The following is a 19,511-nucleotide window of genomic DNA, read 5'->3' on the forward strand; positions in this document are numbered from 1 at the left end:
CACTGCTGCCTCAGCGCCAGGGACCCGGGTTCAATTCCGGCCTCGGGTCAGTGTGTGTTCTCCTCGTGTCTGTGTGGGTTTCCTCCGGGTGCTCCGGTTTCCTCCCACAGCCCAGAGATGTGAGGGTTAGGTTGATTGGCCATGCTAAATTGCCCCTAGTTTTTAGGGGGATTAGCAGGATAAATATGTGGGGTTACGGGAATAGGGCCTGAGTGGGATTGTGGTTGGTGCAGACTCGAAGGGCCGAATGGCCTCTTTCTGCACTGTAGGGATTCTATGATCGGGAATACACAGGAAATAGGCCATCCCGAAGACAATGGACACTTTCTGGTCAAACATAGAATCATAGAATAGAAACCTGACAATACAGAAGGAAGCCATTCGGCCCATCAAGTCTGCACCAACCACAATCCCACCCAGGCCCTATCCCCATAACCCCATACATTTACCCTAGCTAGTCTCCCTGACACTAAGGGGCAATTTATCATGGCCAATCCACCTAACCTACACACTTTTGGACTTCGGAAGGAAACCGGAGCACCCGGAGGAAACCCACGCAGAAACGGGGAGAACGTGCAAACTCCACACAGACAGTGACCCAAAGTGGGAATTGAACCCGGGTCCCTGGCGCTGTGAGGTAGCAGTGCTAACCACTGTGCCAACCATGTTTACTAGACAAAGGGGCGCCTTAGTCCCTTATCTGGGAGGGAGGTATGCGACCCAGGTGCCTCCAGCACCCACAGGCATGGCCGCTTGGTACACACCCCGAAATCAGTGTGGCAGCGCCTGATTGATGATTGGTCGTGACCGAGGGCCCGCCCGAAAGGGTGCGAAGGATAAAGGTGCTACGCAACACACTACCAGCAGCAGCGACTCTAGAGACCAACCACCGTGAAGGATGACCCTGGACCATCCAGAGGAGAAGGAAGAACAGACCAGACTCAGAGGAAGAGGATCAGACCGGACCAAAGACCAGACCATACCGAGGAGACTGCAGAGACCGATATGTGGATACAGGCCAATATCTGCTTGGCTACTTATCAGCCACTCGCAGTTAAGTCAAATTCCAGCGTTAAGTTTGAAACTTCTGATTGTTCTGTAAAAGTAACTCGTGTAACTAATATTAATTGTGAATTAATAAAGGTTATTGCATTAATAAGAAGTTGACTCGCAGTGCTTTGTTCACCGTATAAGGGTTAAAAAACACACTGCGTGGCCAGGCACAACAGTACATCCCCTCACCCTTACAGCGCTGCTGGAAATTGAACGTCACCGAGTTCAGGAACAACCAGAAGCAGAATTGCGTTAAAAAGCTTTTGCTATTTCAATCCAGTGTCCACGGCTGCCCTTTGGAGTCAGCCTAGACACAGACTCAAACTGGTAAATAACAAATTGAAAGGTGAGGATTCACTAACTACGCTAGTTTTCTGATTGCAGGGAGTGTGGAACATAGGAACAGCGGTAGGCCATTCAGCCCATCGAGCCTGCGCCATCATTCAATCTGATCATGGCTGATCATCCACCGAGTATCACTGAATTCCGACAGGAGGTGACCACTCAGGGGAAGCATTTTACCGGTGTCCACCCTGCCTATCCCTTTAATTATTTTGTAGTTTACAATGAGATCACCTCTCCCTCTCTGAAACTCTGGAGAACACAGGCCCAGATGTTTTACACAAGGCAATGAGGCCCTTACCCACTGTGCCATACAGCTTCAAGTAGATAACATTTAGTGATACTTACACTGTTGGCTTGGCCAATGCTTGAAAACCACCAACTACCAGAAAGTTGCCCACGGAGCTGGAGTACCTGAAACCAGAGCGAGAACAGCATGGTCAACAGAACTAACAACAACTTCATGGAAAGGAACAGGTACCTGAATGAAATGCTGGAGCAAAGTGTTCGCAACCGGCACAGACTGGGCGGCACGGTGGCACAGTGGTTAGCACTGCTGCCTCACAGCGCTAGGAGCCCGGGTTCGATTCCCGCCTCGGGTCACTGTCTGTGTAAACTCCGCACATCCTCCCCGTGTCTGTGTGGGTTTCCACCAGGTGCTCCGGTTTCCTCCCACAGTCCGAAAGACGTGCTGGTTAGGTGGATTGATCATGGTAAATTCTCCCTCAGTGTACCTGAACAGATGTCGGAGTGAGGGGACTAGGGGATTTTCACAGTAACTTCACTGCAGTGTTAATGTAAGTCTACTTGTGACGAAGAAATAAATAAACTTGATCATTCCTGGCCTGTCCAATTTGATGAACTCCCCATATCCCACCACAGCAACAGATCCAAACAGCACCTTTAATGTAACAAAACGTCCCAAGATATATCAATATAAAAGAAAATCTGATAAATGAACCACAAGAAGATATTTGGTGCAAGAGGTCAAAAGCTTAGTTGGAGTAGTTTTTAAAGGAAACATCTTGAAAGGTGAGAGGTCAGTGAGGGCGGAGTTTTGGAGGTTAGTGTTCAGACAGCTGAAAACATGGCCGCCAATGGTGGAATGATTAAATTTAGGATGCCCAAGGAAGACAGTAGATTAACAACCTACGTAGGTCAGTGAAGACGAGGGCGATGGGTGAACGAGGACTGGGCGAGAGTTCAGATGTTGGACGTTGTTTGTGTGTGGGGGAGCGGGGGGGGGGGAAAAGAGTTTCGGATCACCTCAAGTTTACGCAGCCCCCCAGCACCTTCTACTTCATAGAACCATGCAATCCCTACAGTTGAGAAGGAGGCCATTCAGCCCATCGAGACTACACTGACCACAATCCCACCCAGGCCTATCCCTGTAACACCGGGTATTTACCCTGCTAATCCCCTGACACTAAGGGTCAATTTACCATGGCCAATTCATCTCACCCGCATATCTATGGATTGTGGGAGAAAACTGGAGCACCCGGAGGAAACCCACGCAGACAACATGCAAACTCCACACAGACAGTGACCCAAGCCGGGAACTGAACCTGGGTCCCTGGAGCTGTGAGGCAGCAGTGCTAACCACTGTGCCACCGTACCGCCCCGTTGAGGTATGAAAACCTTTGCGCTCAGATCCCTGTCTCCCCCTCCCCCCCTGACAATGAACACATGCATCACCCGCAGGAGCAGTAACTGGGCTGTGTACTTGCTCTTTGAACGTGTCCAGGAAGATGCTCGCGTGCTCCAACATGACGAGCGTCTTGACATCCTTTGAACCGTGCAGGAACTTATTCAAGGTGACGCTGTGCTGTCCAATCAGATAGCAGAGTTTGCTATATTTGCTGGCTGTGTCTTGCAGTAACTGGCTCAGTGTCAAACCCAAAATGGAAGACAGGTTATCTGTAAAGCACAATACACGATTAGCAAGGCACGTTGACAATCTTTAGTACATCCAAGCGAGTCATTACATTACACAATCCTCACTCTGGAGTTCCCGCCCTGGATCCACAGTCAGGCTGGCAAGCTGCACCCTGGACCACTGACAGTGATTCCATTTGTAAGAGAGTGGCTATAATCAGACAGATCTCTACACAGCCCTGGGAGGTAATAGAGAAACCAACACTCACTCAAGATTAATACCAAGCCCATCCTACTGCTGTGGACTTCACTATTTCATTTGTTTTAAAATTGGCAACCGCTTCTCTCTATTCAGGGCCTATTCCAAGCTTTCCCCATCCCGGGACTGGGTATCCATATTGCAGCATTGATTACTGCTCAATATTTCTCACTTCAAGTCTTAATAGCCCCTCAATCTGTCACTGTATAACACTGGGGTACAGTACTGGTGGGAATGGGTCTGTCACTGTATAACACTGGGGTACAGTACTGGTGGGGATGGGTCTGTCACTGTATAACACTGGGGTACAGTACTGGTGGGGATGGTGTCTGTCACTGTATAACACTGGGGTACAGTACTGGTGGGGATGGTGTCTGTCACTGTATAACACTGGGGTACAATACTGGTGGGGATGGTGTCTGTCACTGTATAACACTGGGGTACAGTACTGGTGGGGATGGTGTCTGTCACTGTATAACACTGGGGTACAGTACTGGTGGGGATGGTGTCTGTCACTGTATAACACTGGGGTACAATACTGGTGGGGACGGGTCTGTCACTGTATAACACTGGTACAGTACTGGTGGGGACGGGTCTGTCACTGTATAACACTGGTACAGTACTGGTGGGGACAGGTCTGTCACTGTATAACACTGGTACAGTACTGGTGGGGACAGGTCTGTCACTGTATAACACTGGGGTACAGTATTGGTGGGGACGGGTCTGTCACTGTATAACACTGGGGTACAGTATTGGTGGGGACGGGTCTGTCACTGTATAACACTGGTACAGTACTGGTGGGGAGGGGTCTGTCACTGTATAACACTGGGGTGCAGTACTGGTGGGGACGGGTCTGTCAATTCAGAATGTTTCAATGTGGTTTTGTTTGGCTCAGAATGCTTCATCTCAGAGCACCTCAAATCAGGATAATCTCTAATCGTACTAAGGAGGGGATTGTGTATTTTCAGATTAAATTGCTGCCATATACATTGTGTGGAGTGCTGGAGAGGGTCAGAAAGAACATGGAAATTACCCAAGCCCAGCAATGGTTTGAGGATCTGGTTTTTCACATCGCTCAGGTTGCAGTGGAACCTCCTCTCTGCGGATGCGAGCTCGTGTAAGCTGGCGATGTAGCCCATTACGTTCCTGTCCGACAGCGCCAGACACATCTGGCCCCCCGCAAACAGACTGCTCACGTAGCCGAGCTGTAACCAAACAGACCACAATGTCATTGAAGATGGCAGGCTGGTACAAAAGATTAAATCTCACCAGGATCAAGGGTGAACTAGCTAGATAGATTCTGAACTGGCTTGGCCATAGAAGACAGAGGGTAGTGGTGGAAGGGTGTTTTTCTGAATGGACGTCTGTAACAAGTGGGGTCCCGCAGGGATCAGTGCTGGGACCTCTGCTGTTTGTAATATATATAAATGACTTGGAAGTAAACGTAGCTAGTCTGATTCGTAAGTTTGCGGATGATACTAAGATTGGCGGAGTTGCGGAAAGTGATGAAGATTGTCAGAGAATACAGCAGGATATAGTTGGCTAGAAAATTGGGCGGAGAAATGGAAGATGGAATTTAATCCAGACAAATTTGAGGTGATGTATTTTGGTAGATCCAATTCAGGTGGAAGCTATAAAATAAATGGCAGAACCATCAGTAGCGTCGACACACAGAGAGATCTGGGAGTACAGGTTCACAGATCCTTCAAAGTGGCAGCACAGGTGGAAAAGGTGGTGAAGAAAGCATATGACACGCTTGTCTTCATCGGACAGAGCATCGAGTATAAAAATTGACAAATTATGTTATATGAAACATTGGTTAGGCCATATTTGGAATACTGTGTCCAATTCTGGTCACCACGCTGCCAGAAGAACATAGAGGCTTTGCAGAGAGTGTTTACCAGGATGCTGCCTGGTATGGAGGGTATTAGCTATGAGGAGAGATTCAATAAACTGGGATTGTTCTCCCTTGAAAGATGGAAACTGAGGGGCAACCTGATAGGAGTTTTTAAAATTATGAGGGGTATGGATAGGGTGAAGCTTTTTCCCAGGGCAGAAATGACAATTACAAGGGGGCACAAGTTCAGGGTACGGGGGGAAAGATTCAGTGGAGGTGTGCGAGGGAAGTTTTTTTTTTTTTACACAGAGGGTGGTGGGGGCCTGGAATGCACTGCCAAGTGAGGTGGTTGAGGCAGACACGTTAGCGACGTTAAGACTTATCTTGATAGAAACATGAACAGACGGGGAAGAGAGGAGTATAAGCGGCTGGTTTAGATAGGTAAATGTGATCTGTGAGGCTTGGAGGGCCAAAGGGCCTGTTCCTGTGCTGTACTGTTCTTTGCCGACAGGAACCACTGACTGTTCAACATGCCCACTATCCACAAGGCCGGGCTGCTGCTGGGATTGTGGACAGGAGCGGGGACACAAGTACGACAGTCAGTTCTAGAAAATCAAAGCCCAGAGACTTTTCTTGCTTCAGGAGCAAGAAACAGTTACTGAAGGAGAAGAAAATACTATTTAAACTCCAGAAATAGGCTGCTGAGCCTGTGTGTGGTTTGCCTCATTTATGCAAAGGCTTTGTGTTAAGATATTTCTGCCTATGCAATTATATTTAAATGCCAAGCTTAAAAAATTAACCAACTCAGCTTTAACTTGACAACATTTTAAAACGCAGAAGGCATGCTGGGTTAGCCAGAAAATTTTTTGAAAGTACAATGCTAGAAAGACAGGCTTTTCATAAGCCAAAGTTTTTCAAAAACCACATCTGTGAAGCCTGTGTCGCCAAGTCAGAGACAGCATGTGCCAAACAATTTCAATGACAAAAATAATGAACAACACATATTGTAGTTTCAGCTCTATGTTTTGAGTTCAGCCAGTAGTCTATTTGAGTTGTTTTGATCAGTACAGGATTGGCAGAAGAAGCCAGTCTCTCTTTAGCTTTCTCTTTCCTCCTGCTGTTCGCTTTTGTAATGATTTAATTTTAAGTTCTGTTCAATAAAAGAAATTCATCACATCAGTGCCATCTTTGTCTATTCAAAGAAATGAACGGACCCTCCATCGGGTTAAACCGGACCCGTAACTTTAACCGTTTCTCTCTCAGGTCTGACCTGCTGAGTCTTTCCCGCACTTGGGTTTATTTCGGATTTTCAGCATCGGCGGTATTTTGGCTTTGCTGAGGGCAGTAAGATACCTCAGTACTCGGCTAGTCCACGAGTAAGCCTTGACCGAATCTGGACATTTCAAATCATCTCGAAGCCCGTGAGATGCTTTCTTTTTTTTTTGAAAGAATAGTCACTGCTGTAACGTAGTCAAAACACAGCAGCAAATTTACACAAGATTCCACAGGTAACAAGGAGTCATGTCTTTTTGAAGTGAAGGTGGGATAAATGTTGGCCGCGACACCAGGGAGGTGTCCTGGCAAATAGCGAATCTGGTGCGATGACAATAATCTCTCCCTCAATGTCAGTAAAACGAAGGAGATTGTCATCGACTTCAAGGAAATGTAGTGGAGAACATGCCCCTGTCGACATCAACGGGGATGAAGTGGAAATGGTTGACAGCTTCAAGTTTCTAGGTGTCCAGATCAGCAACAACCTGGTCCCTCCGCACCGATGCTATAGTTAAGAAAGCCCACCAACGTCTCTACTTTCTCAGGAGGCTAAGGAAATTCAGTATGTTTGCTACAACTCTCATAGATGCACCATAGAAAGCATCCCTTCTAGAAGTATCACAGCTTAGTATGGCTCCTGCACTGACCAAGACCGCAAGAAACTACAAAGAGTTGTGAATGTAGCCCAATCCATCACTGACACCAACCTCCCATCCATTGACTCTGTCAACACTTCCCGCTGCCTCGGTAAAGCAGCCAGCATATTAAAGGACCCCACGCACCCCAGACATTCTCTCTTCCACCTTCTTCAGTTGGAAAAAAGATACAAAAGTCTGAGGTCAGGTACCAACTGACTCAAGAACAGCTTCCTCCCTGCTGCCATCAGATTTTGAACGGACCTACATCGCATTAAGTTGATCTTTCTCTACACCCTAGCTTTGACTGTAACACTACATTCTGCACTCTCTCCTTTCCTTCTCTATGAATGGTATGCTTTGTCTGTATAGCACGCAAGAAACAAAACTTTTCACTGTATACCAATACATGAGACAATAATAAACCAAAAAGATACAAAAGTCTGAGATCGCCTACCAAACGACTCAAGAACAGCTTCTTCCCTGCTGCCATCAGACTTTTGATTGGACGTATATTAAGCTGATCTTTCTCTACATCTTGCTATGTAACACTACATTCTGCACTCTCTTCTTTCCTTCTCTATGTACGGTATGCTTTGTCTGTATAGTGCACAAGAAACAATACTTTTCACTGTATCCTAGTACACGTGACAATAATAAATCAAATCACTTTTGTCTGAAGGATGGAACATTCTCGTGTTTCTGAAATTCTTTCAAATTTCCTCACTTATCACTGGGTCAAAATCCAGGAACTCCCTTCCCAACACCAAGGGTGTTCCTAACACCACATGGACTGCAGTGGCTCAAGAAGGCAGTTCACCACCACCTTCTCAAGGGGCAATTAGGAGTGGGCAACAAATACTGGCCTGGCCAGCGACACCCACATCCCATGAATAAACAAAAGACACTCTTACTCTTTCAATGTGCAATAGAACAACAAGTGTATAGATAAGGAATATAAATATAGGAGACACAACAGCAATGGAAAGTGTGAGTAGGAAAACCGCCACCCCAAACTTGAAGAGAAAATCTGTATGAAGAGTTAGGAATCAAGCCAAAATACCACTATCCTACCCAATCCACGCAGGAGGGGGAAGAACTCTGCTGCCCCCTCAGTACGGGAGAAAAACTGCAATGCTTCAAAATAGATTGCCTCACAACACACCCAGCTACGGGGGGGAAACACACTCAGGGCCAGTGATCAATCCAGTCACATGCAAAACATCACTGCAAAGCAAGACAGGTCATCTGACCACTGCAAAGCCTGGATGTTCTATTGTGTTAATTACTTGGAGCAGAGATTAATACACTGTGTGCAATGAAGTAATTCCACCTCACTCCCAACAGGCTGCAGCTGTGTCCTGGTCTACTAATGGCCAATAAATGGGCTTCCAGTTATTGGGAACAGGCTACAGGTGTTCCTCCCTGTTGTAACAGGTTGCAGTGTCACTCTCCAGGGAGCAGCTGGTCGAAAGGGCAGATAACCCACATGGTGCCTGTGAAATCTCCCTTCAAAACATCAGCTGATTACAATCCTTCAGGGCTAAATGTGGAAGCAGCTCCTTTTTTTAAAAAAGTTTATTTGTTAGTGTCACAAGTTGGTTTACATTAACACTGCAATGAAGTTACTGTGAAAATCCCCCTGTCGCCACACTCCGGCACCTGTTCGGGTAACACTGAGGGAGAATTTAGCATAGCCAATGCGCCCTAACCAGCACGTCTTTCAGATTGTGGGAGGAAACCAGAGCACCCGGAGGGAACCCACACAGACACGGGGAGAACGTGCAGACTCCGCACAGACAGTGACCCGAGCCGGGAATTGCTGTGAGGCAGCAGTGCTAACCACTGCTGCCCATATTGGCTGAGAAACTGGGACCAAGGGGCAAGTCACGGAGTAAAAGATGCAACTGGAGTTTAAACAGTCCAAAGATGTGCGGGTTAGGTGAAAGGCCTCCTATGAGTATAATTTGAAGGTATAAAAATAGGATCAAGAGGCAATATGCAGGTTAGGTGAATTGGCAATGTTAAATTACCCCTTAGTATCCTAGGATATATAGGTTAGTGGGGAAGATATGTAGGTTTATGGGGGTAAGCCTGGCTAAGAGGTTGCTGCAGATTCGATGGGCTGAATGGCCTCCTTCTGCACTGTAGGGATTCTATGGTTCCAGTTAAAGACTTGACAGTGATTTAGGGAGAAAGCAGTGATAAAGAAACACAGTATCTGCAGTGATTTTGTAAATTGATGCCTTAGGACAGGATGACCCTTCCCTTAAACAGAGTAATTCTCTCCTATTTTTATACCTTAGAATTAAACTCAGAAGGTCGTTTAGCCATCCCTGTCTGCTTTATTTAAATCCCTATCGAAACATCCCTTTACACTGTCCCTGTAACTATTAAAACATTGTCCCCTTCAAATGTTCGGAATTCTCTCTTCAAAGCTATTGGAGACATTGGGTGGGATTTTCCGGCCGCGCTCGCCCCCAAGGTTGGAAATTCCCACCTGAGGTCAACGGATCTTTGTGATCCGGCCCTACTTGCTACGATTCCCGTGTTGGCTGGGATGGGGACATTCTGCCCATAAGAATTATACAGTGCAGAAAAAGCCCTTTGGCCCATAGTATTGGTGAAAGCAGATTCAACAACCCTCCAGGCAATGCATCATAGACCACAACAACAGGGTGGGGACCATAATCTGCTCTTTCATTTGCCAATTACCCTGTGTTTTTAAATCTGCCTTCTCTTGACCCCTCCGTCACTGGAAACAGTATCTCCTTATTTACTTGCTGAATGATTAGGGACACTTGCCAAATCTCTGCTCCGAGGAGAACGGGTGGCACAATGGTTAGCACTGCTGCCTCACAGCGCCAGGGACCTGGGTTCGATTCCCGGTTTGGGTCACTGTCTGTGCGGAGTCTGCATGCTCTCCCCGTGTCTGCGTGGGTTTCCTTCCACAGTCTGAAAGACTTGCTGGTTAGGTGCATTGGCCGTGTTAAATTCTCCCTCAGTGTACCTGAACAGGCGCCGAAGTGTGGCGACTCGGGGATTTTCACAGTAACTTCATTGCAGTGTTAATGTAAGCCTACTTATGACACTGATAAATAAACGTTAAAACTTTTAACCTTAAACTTTAACACGTTCAGTTAATGTCAGCGCTTTGTGTAACTGAATTCTTGTCCGTGGGTAGCATTCTAACAAATCTCCTCTGCAGCCTCCTGAGTGTCCTGATGTCCTTTCTAACAGCGCAGTGCCCAGAATTGAAGCCATGACTTTTTCCGGGGCTCAGTCAGTGTTGTCTCGAAGATTAACATAAATTTGAAACTTTTTGGTCAGACCCCATTTGGAGTACTGTGAGCAGTTTTGGGCCCCATATCTAAGGAAGGCTGTGCTGGCCTTGGAAAGGGTCCAGAGGAGGTTCACAAGAATGATCCCTGGAATGAAGAGCTTGTCATATGAGGAACGGTTGAGGACTCTGGGTCTGTACTCATTGGAGTTTAGAAGGATGAGGGGGAATCTTATTGAAACGTACAAGATACTGCGAGACCTGGATAGAATGGATATGGAGAGGATGTTTCCATTAGTAGGAAAAGCTAGAACCAGAGGGCACAACCTCAGGCTAAAGGGACAATCCTTTAAAACAGAGATGAGGAGGAATTTCTTCAGCCAGAGAGTGGTGAATCTGTGGAACTCTTTGCCGCAGAAGGCTGCGGAGGCCAGGTCATTGAGTGTCTTTAAGACAGAGATAGATAGGTTCTTGATTAATTAGGGGTTTATGGGGAAAAGGCAGGAGAATGGGGTTGAGAAAAATATCAGCTATGATTGAATGGCAGAGCAGACTCGATGGGCCGAGTGGCCTAATTCTGCTCCTATGTCTTATGGTCTTTTTGTGCTCTCTGCTGCTAGTTACAAAACTAAAGATCCCATGGCCTTTTAACAGTTTTCTCAATCTGTCCCATCAGCTTCACCAGGTCTCTATTCCTGGACCCATTTTAAAATTGTATTGTTAGTTTATATTGTGTCGTCACTTTTTCTACAAAGACATCACCACTCTCTGCATTAAATGTTATCAACCATTTGTTTTCCCTTCAGTAATCAATTACTCTGTCCCCCTGGAGTTTGTTACTATCTTTCTCATTGTGGAAGGGGATTTCTAACCAGTTTATAAGATTTATTGGCAAAATGCAGTCTTTCATAGGACAAGAGATCAGTCAGGGGTTAAATAATTCTTACACGAGTTAACACGGACAGTTTTACACATGTGAATGCAGTAAGTGAATCAAAACAAATAGTTATGATTTTAAAACATATATGCTGATATTTTAAATGTATTTTAATGTAATGTACGGTTTAGTCAAACAAAGTTGCCGAAAAGCATGGGAGTCAAAGTCAATAATTTGAAGCCAAAGGTCTGGGAACCGGTTAGTCAGCAAGTTTTATCGGGTGGCATTCCTAAGAGGGGACACATTGTGCAACATGAATGAACAGATGTATTCATTGCCCAGACACATGGATAGATATGCCCCTGGACGCAGGAACACGTCTATTCAACTTGGCAGTGAGCCGGTGGGAACGTCCATTGCCAGGCGACAGAGGTGTAGTTAGAGCCAAGAGGGGAGATTACCTCCGGAATCAGTTGGACGAATAAAATATCACCATGCTATTAAGTATCATATAGTTGGCTGAGGCACTTGACGGAGATTTGTATTGATGTATCACTGTTAAATGGAATTGATTTTAAGCCAATGAGGCAGAATTTTTGATTAGAAAAAAGTATAATTGATCTGTTTTTGACTCTACACTTCAGACCTTTCGGAGAGATTCTGTCGCTCTGTTCCAGAGCTATTTAACTCTTCGTGAGTCTCCGGTCGGCTGTACATCTGTATTCTCTTGTTCTATGCTTTATGTTCAATAAATGTTAACGTCTTTTGCACAGAGATATTTGCCTTTCGAGTTTTGAATTGTCTGAGTTTAAGACCTTTTCAAATTTCCCCACACCCCTGTTTATTTTTTTTTAATGATGTCGGGATGCCGGCGTTGGACTGGGGTAGGGACAGTAAGAAGTCTCACAACACCAGGTTAAAATCCAACAGGTTTATTTGGAATCACGAGCTTTTGGAGTGCTGTTCCTTCATCAGGTGAGAGAGGTAGGTTTCACAAACACAGCAAATATAGACAAAGACACAATTGCAAGATAGTGATTGGAAGGTGAATCTTTACAGGTAATCAAGTCTTTACAGATACTGACAGTGCGAGTGGAGAGGGGGATAATCTCAGGTTAAAGAGGTGTTAATCGTCGCAAGCCAGGACAGTTAACTGAACCGAAAGCTCGTGATTCCAAATAAACCTGTTGGACTTTAACCTGGTGTTGTGAAACTTCTCACTGTCCTTTTTTAGGTTTTGTGTCATCTACAAAGCTTGACATGTGTTCATGACTTGGATACATATATTTAACAATCAGAATGAGCAAGTCCAAATACCTGGCAAAACCATTGCATTCTTTCTTCTGATCTGAAAACCAATTATTTTGTTGCATCCTGTCACAGGACATGGGTGTCGCTGGCTAGACCAGCATTTATTGCCCATCCCTAATTGCCCCTTGAGAAGGTGTTGGTGAGCTGCCTTCTTGAACCGCTGCAGTCCATCTGATGTCGGTACGCTCACAGTGCTGTCAGGGAGGACGTTCCAGGATTTTGACCCAGCGACAGTGAAGGAATGGCCGATATATTTCCAAGTCAGGATAGTGAGTGGCTTGGAGGGGAACTTGCAGGTGGTGGTGTTCCCATATATCTGCTGCTCTTATTCGTCTAGATGGCCGATTGATTTGGGTTTAGAAGGTGCTGTTGTAGGAGCCATGGTGAGTTGCTGCAGCGCATCTTGTAGATGGTACACACTGCTGCTGCTGTGCATCAGTAGTGGAGGGAGTGAAAGTTGAAGGTTGTAAAGGGGATATCAATCAATTGGGTTGCTTTATATGGCCAGTCCAGTTCATTTTCTGGACAATCGGTACCTCCAGGATGTTGATAGTGGGGGATTTAGCAATGGTAAAGCTATTGAATGCCATGTCCCATGCATTTATACAGATAGCCTGCCTTGTATTTCACTCCTTTCTGATCCCCTTCTATTTCAAAGCTATTCTTACTCTAACACCATGAATCATAGAATCCTATCGTACAGAAGGAGGCCATTCGGCCCATTGAGTCTGTACCGACCACAATCCCACCCAGACCCAATTCTGGTAACCGCACACATTTACCCTGCTAATCTTCCTGACACTAAGGGGCAATTTAGCACGGCCAATCCACCTAACCTGCACATCTTTGGAGTGTGGGAGGAAACCGGAGCACCCGGAGGAAACCCACGCAGACACGGGGAGAACGTGCAGACTCCACACAGACAGTGACCCAAGCCGGGAATCGAACCTGGGTCCCTGATGTTGTGAGGCAGAAGTGCTAACCACTGTGCTACCGTCAACCTTCTCAGTAACTTCCTCCACAACACCATGTTGCAGTTGGAAGCGGAAAAACTTCCATTATTACTTTTAACGTCCTGATTTGTGTCATGTATCCCTGGGTGTTTGAGGATTTGGGTGGGGTTTAATCAAAATATCTAACTTATTTAAAACTGATGCAACTCTGCACAAGAACTCAAGGATGAGAAACCTGATTTGGTCGTTCGCAGTTGATCTCACTCCCCAAACCCAGCATCCAATTCAACTACTCCTGATGTACAGGTCTCCATAGAATCCCTGGAGTGCAATGGGAGACCATTCAGCCCATCGAGTCTGCACCGACTCTCCGAGAGAGGATCTTTTCCAGCCCCCCCTGCCCCCCCAACCACCCTGCCAACCAAATATCCCAGTCAAGATCCCGATATTTTCCCAATTCTGCTGCTTTTCCTAGCAAATCCTGGGGCGGCACAGTAGTTAGCGCTGCTATCTCACAGCGCCAGGGACCCAGGTTCAATTCCCGGCTTGGGTCACTGTCTGTGTGGAGTTTGCACGTTCTCCCCATGTCTACATGGGTTTCGTCCGGGTGCTCCGGTTTCCTCCTACAGTCCAAAAGATATGCGGGTTAGGTGGATTGGCCATGCTAAATTGCCCCTTAGTGTCAGGGGGATTAGCAGGGTAAATGTGTGGGGTTATTGGGATAGGGCCTGGGTGGGATTGTGGTCGGTGCAGACTCGATGGGCCAAATAGCCTCCTTCTGCACTGTAGGATTCTATGATTCTATCGTTACTTAATGCAGTTGTAGAAAATCTGTCTCAAGATCTGTTTTAAAGATGGTATAATTTTCCTTGACAGAACATTCCGGATTCACCACATAAACGCTGTTGAACAATAAGGAATGTTGTGAGTTTGACTTGCCTGACTGCAGGATGACAGAAGCAGTGGCTGCTGGGTGCAGGAATGGCTGAGATCAGCGTTCCCGGCTTCTGGCAGCTCCTGTTGTCCACTGTAATAGATGCTGGGCTGGAAAGAAGCCCCATCGGCCAAAAATAGGGAATGTCCTTGTCCCGCTGCCACATCCCACACACGGACACCCTCTGGAATCTGTACCAGGAAAACACTTGCAGGTCAGTTTAATTCTGAGTGGTTATGAGGTTTCCGGACTAATGTTCGACAGTAGCCCGACATCTGTAAACTTACTCCTACGTTCGCCTCCTCCCTCACATCTGCCAAATGTGTCGGGCGTGCAGTTCCACAAAGAAGGCCCCATCACCGGGGCGACACGGTGGCACAGTGGTTAGCACTGCTGCCTCTCAGCGCCAGGGACCCGCGTTCAATTCTGGCCTTGGGTCACTGTCTGTGCAGAGTCTGCACATTCTCCCCGTGTCTGCGTGGGTTTCCTCCGGATGCTCCGGTTTCCTCCCACAGTCCAAAGATGTGTGGGTTACGTGGATTGGCCATGCTGAATTGCCCCTTAGTGTCAGGGGGATTAACAGGGTAAATGTGTGGGGTTATGGGAATAGGGCCTGGGTGGGATTGTGGTCGGTGCAGACTCGATGGGCCGAATGGCCTCCTTCTGCATTGTAGGATTCTAAATTCTAAACCAAGGGGAGAGAATAAGACTGAGGGATGCAGAGAAAGTCAGACTTCTGGGAAAGGTTCAGAGGTCAGGTGGGCAAGGCCAGGGATTGATCTGAGAATGAGCAGAAGCATTTGGAGACTGGGAAACGCATACAGGTCAATGAGGATGGAGGTGATGGGTGAGTGGGGCTGAGTGAGAGACTGGATGCAGTCAGAGGATCGTTTAGCTTCAACAGAGGATGAAAATCACCAGGGCTAGGTGCTGATTTCAGACTTCGACAAATAATAGGGCAAATGGGCAGCCTCTCAGTGCCAGGGACCCGGGTTCGATTCTCAGCTTGGGTCACTGTCTGTGCGGATTCTGCACATTCTCCCCGTGTCTGCGTGGGTTTCCTCCGGGTGCTCCGGTTTCCTCCCAGTCCGAAAGACGTGCTACTTAGGTGCATTTGCCGTGCTAAATTCTCCCTCAGTGTACCCGAACAGGCGCCGGAGTGTGGCGACTGAAGGATTTTCACAGTAACGTCATTGCAGTGTTAATGTAAGACTACTTGTGACACCAATAAATAAACTTTTAAACAATAGTTAACCCTCGACTTTCATCACTAAAACCTAGCATTGGCAGAAACAAAACCTGATCCTGTTCCCAAATAAAAACTGCCCTTTAGAACAATACAGTGACAAGCAGAGGGAGTCCTAGAGGACTTTTTCTGCTCCAGCTATAAAAGGGGACTGAGGCCCTACTGAGACCACCTAATTCAATGCAGACCGAGGCTCTTAACTGGACAGGCGTGTCTCTGCAGTTCAATGCCTTCTATGTTATTTTTTTTATTCATTCGTGGGATATGGGCATCATTGGCTGGCCAGCATTTATTGCCTATCCCTAGTTGCCTGTATTGAGAGGGCAGTTGAGAGGCAACCACACAGGTAAAGGGAGGGGAAAAGGTTCAGTGGAGGTGTGCGGGGGGAAGTTTTTTACACAGAGGGTGGTGGGGGCCTGGAATGCGCTGCCAAGTGAGGTGATTGAGGCAGTTACGTTAGCCACGTTTAAGACTTATCTGTATAGACGCATGAACAGGCGTGGTATAGAAGGATATAAGCAGTTGGTCTAGATAGGACAACGCGATCGGTACAAGTTTGGTGGACCGAAGGGCCTGTTCCTGTGCTGTACTGTTCTTTGTTCTGCTGTGGATCTGGAGTCACATGTAGGCCAGACCGGGTAAGGACGGCAGATTTCCTTCCCTAAAGGACATGAGTGAACCAGATGGGTTTTTCCGACAATCGATTCATGGTCATCAGTAGATTCTTAATTCCAGATTTGTAAGCCCTGTGCGATTCTCAGAAAGTGGGGATTTACCTGGTCTGCCTATATCAGCAGCTTATGTGCATGTCTTATAACAATTTTAATACAATTTTTGTCCATATTTCCAAGTTGACAGCTTGGCTGAGCCATACCTTGATGAGGCGAGGCATGACGGTGGGTGACTCTGTGTGGCCAAGTTGTCCGTAGGCGTTACTGCCCCACGAGTAGACCTGGAGGAAGAAGATTGAGGACCCACAGAATCAGTGTGAAATCTTTAAGCTTCTACCTGCGTACATAGGATACAAACTTCACAGGACAAAAGACTCTTGAGGTTTGGTATGTATTCCCCCACCTCGAGAGCCTTGTGGAGATGATGATGGTCGTTGCATTTCCTCCTTGGTCCAGTCAAGGCAGTGTTACCAGCAAGGGAGGTTTGTCTAAATGAGCTGATCGGTGCCCAATCCCAGGCTTTTCTACACTTAGGGCATCTGATCCTGAGACCAATAGGTAAAAGATTAACACTCATCTGTCCTCCCAATCCCTCGATCCCATCACTCCCCAGCTTTGGTCACATGTTCCCTCACATTTATCCCACATTCATGTTATGTCTGGAGGGGGAGGGGGGGCGGTTTGTCTTAGTTTGCTCGTTGTTATAAAGCGGGGGTGCATATACGCCCCCTTCCCGCCCCCCGAGAACTAACACCAAAACCCCCAAAGAGGAGTACCTAGCCCTATAATCTGTAAAAAGTGTTTGTGAAATGGTGTGACCTGCTCTTCAGCAACTCCTAGTGGTTAAATAGAAAATAAATCCTCAACACTCTAACAATTTATTTATCTATCAGTGAAGAAATTAACTAGACTAGTCACTAACCAAATAAATCCCTTCTAACTATTAACTATTCCCAAATAAAACAAGATTCCAATGGTATGCTGTTCCAATAAGTACAAATCCCACTCATTAACAAAAAATAGAATTTACCCACTCTCTAAATTACAACCAGGTTTTGTGCCTTCTGGAACATTCTGGGCTTTCTCTGTTGATTCTTCTGTCTGGAACTTCCTTCTTCTTTGGTACCTTTGCTATCTATATGGTGTTTTCTCTAAGACATGGATGAAGCTGTGAGAGCCAGCGATTCTCCCCCCCCCCCCCCCCCCTCTCTCATGAGAGTTAAGAGTTGTGAGCTGTTAGCTCCGGCAGGTGGCAGTTGCTCTACCTCTGTGCCCCACTGCCTCCTTCTTTTATACCTGTGATGACATATCAATATTTCCCACAATAGGATTGGTCCTAAGTTTTTTGTATCTAAGTGCCTGATTCAAATTGATTGGCTAAATTCAAAAGCTTGTTGTCTTGGTAACACTGCTGCTTGGCCTTTCGATACTAATGTTTCAGTTTGGGCTCTCTGTGTACTTGCTTTTTAACTCTCTAAACACAGAAAAAGCTCCACCTTTTAACGGGTCCAGGCAATGCTTTCCCCCCCCCTAGCATTTTACAATGTTACAAACACTAAATTCTAATTTCCTACCTCCCAAGTTACAGATACTCCACCCAACGTCGCAGCATCGTTCAGTCAGGGCCCATTTGTATCGCCTTTCCTCCTTCCTCCTATTTTTCCACTTCTCCAATCTCACTCTCCGTCTTGTCTCCAAACCACCACCCTACCCCCCCCCCCCCCCCACCCCCAACCCCTTTCGGGGCAACTGCCACATCCCTCAGATACTCTCTTAACAATATGTGCCTCTGCTCTGCCATTCACACATTCCGATCACTTAATGGACACTTTTAACATCTTTCTCAGCCTTCTTCATCATCACTATTTACATTCCCTTAGTCCAATTACACTCCCCCCCCCCCCTCCCCCCCGACCCTCATAGAATAAATCTTCACTGATTTTCTTTGCTCTCAACACTGGGTCACCCAGACTCAAAACGTTGTCTCTATTCTCTCTTCGCAGATGCTATCAGACCTGCTGGGATTTTCCTGTTTTTGTTTCAGGGCCCTCTCTGGCTCTCCTGCGGATCAGACACACGCGGGCAAAAGTGCAGCAGGTGGGTGTAGATCTTACCTGCGACTGGGCCGTTAAAGCCAGCGAGTGATAGGCGCCAGCCACCACCTGGACCACTTCTCTGCTGCTCAGACTCTTGATGCACAGGGGATGAAGCCTAGAGGCAGGACGAGAACATTGTCATTGCCCACTCAGCTCTCGAGTAATCACACCTAGCGACAACCTGACATTGTGCGCAGTATTTCGAGATCCTCTGAAGGCCCAGTGCTTTCTAGCCCCAGTTTCAGGTATTCACTATGACACCTCATTTGCCATCCCGGTCTGTATATGGAGGGGTTTGCAGTCCCGGTCTGTATATGGAGGTGTGTGCGGTCCGGGTCTGTGTATGGAGGTGTCTGCGGTCCGGGTCTGTGTATGGAGGGGTTTGCAGTCCCGGTCTGCGGATAGAGGGGTTTGCAGTCCCGGTCTGTATATGGAGGTGTGTGTAGTCCCGGTCTGTATATGGAGGGGTTTGCAGTCCCGGTCTGTATATGGAGGTGTGTGCGGTCCCGGTCTGTATATGGAGGTGTGTGTAGTCCCGGTCTGTATATGGAGGGGTTTGCAGTCCCGGTCTGTATATGGAGGGGTTTGCAGTCCCGGTCTGTATATGGAGGGGTTTGCAGTCCCGGTCTGTATATGGAGGGGTTTGCAGTCCGGGTCTGTGTATGGAGGTGTCTGCGGTCCGGGTCTGTGTATGGAGGTGTTTGCAGTCCAGGTCTGCGTATAGAGGGGTTTGCAGTCCCGGTCTGTATATGGAAGGGTTTGCAGTCCCGGTCTGCGTATAGAGGGGTTTGCAGTCCCGGTCTGTATATGGAGGTGTGTGTAGTCCCGGTCTGTATATGGAGGTGTGTGCAGTCCCGGTCTGTATATGAA

General features: G+C 47.0%; 1 protein-coding gene across 5 annotated transcripts in view; it reads right to left on the reverse strand.

The window, feature by feature from the left end:
• als2b (alsin Rho guanine nucleotide exchange factor ALS2 b) overlaps positions 1-19,511 on the reverse strand; it is a 123,316-nt gene that overhangs the window by 83,228 nt on the left and 20,577 nt on the right. For all 5 annotated transcript variants that reach the window (XM_078229082.1, XM_078229080.1, XM_078229081.1 and 2 more), the window contains 6 exons: positions 18,660-18,756; positions 16,749-16,826; positions 14,634-14,819; positions 4,563-4,734; positions 3,123-3,312; positions 1,744-1,809 (listed from right to left, as the gene is read on the reverse strand). In XM_078229082.1, coding sequence (XP_078085208.1) covers positions 1,744-1,809; positions 3,123-3,312; positions 4,563-4,734; positions 14,634-14,819; positions 16,749-16,826; positions 18,660-18,756 — 789 coding nt within the window. The remainder of the gene's footprint in view (positions 1-1,743; positions 1,810-3,122; positions 3,313-4,562; positions 4,735-14,633; positions 14,820-16,748; positions 16,827-18,659; positions 18,757-19,511) is intronic.

This window comes from Mustelus asterias, chromosome 14 (genome assembly GCF_964213995.1).
Source record: "Mustelus asterias chromosome 14, sMusAst1.hap1.1, whole genome shotgun sequence".
Classification (NCBI taxonomy): domain Eukaryota; kingdom Metazoa; phylum Chordata; class Chondrichthyes; order Carcharhiniformes; family Triakidae; genus Mustelus; species Mustelus asterias.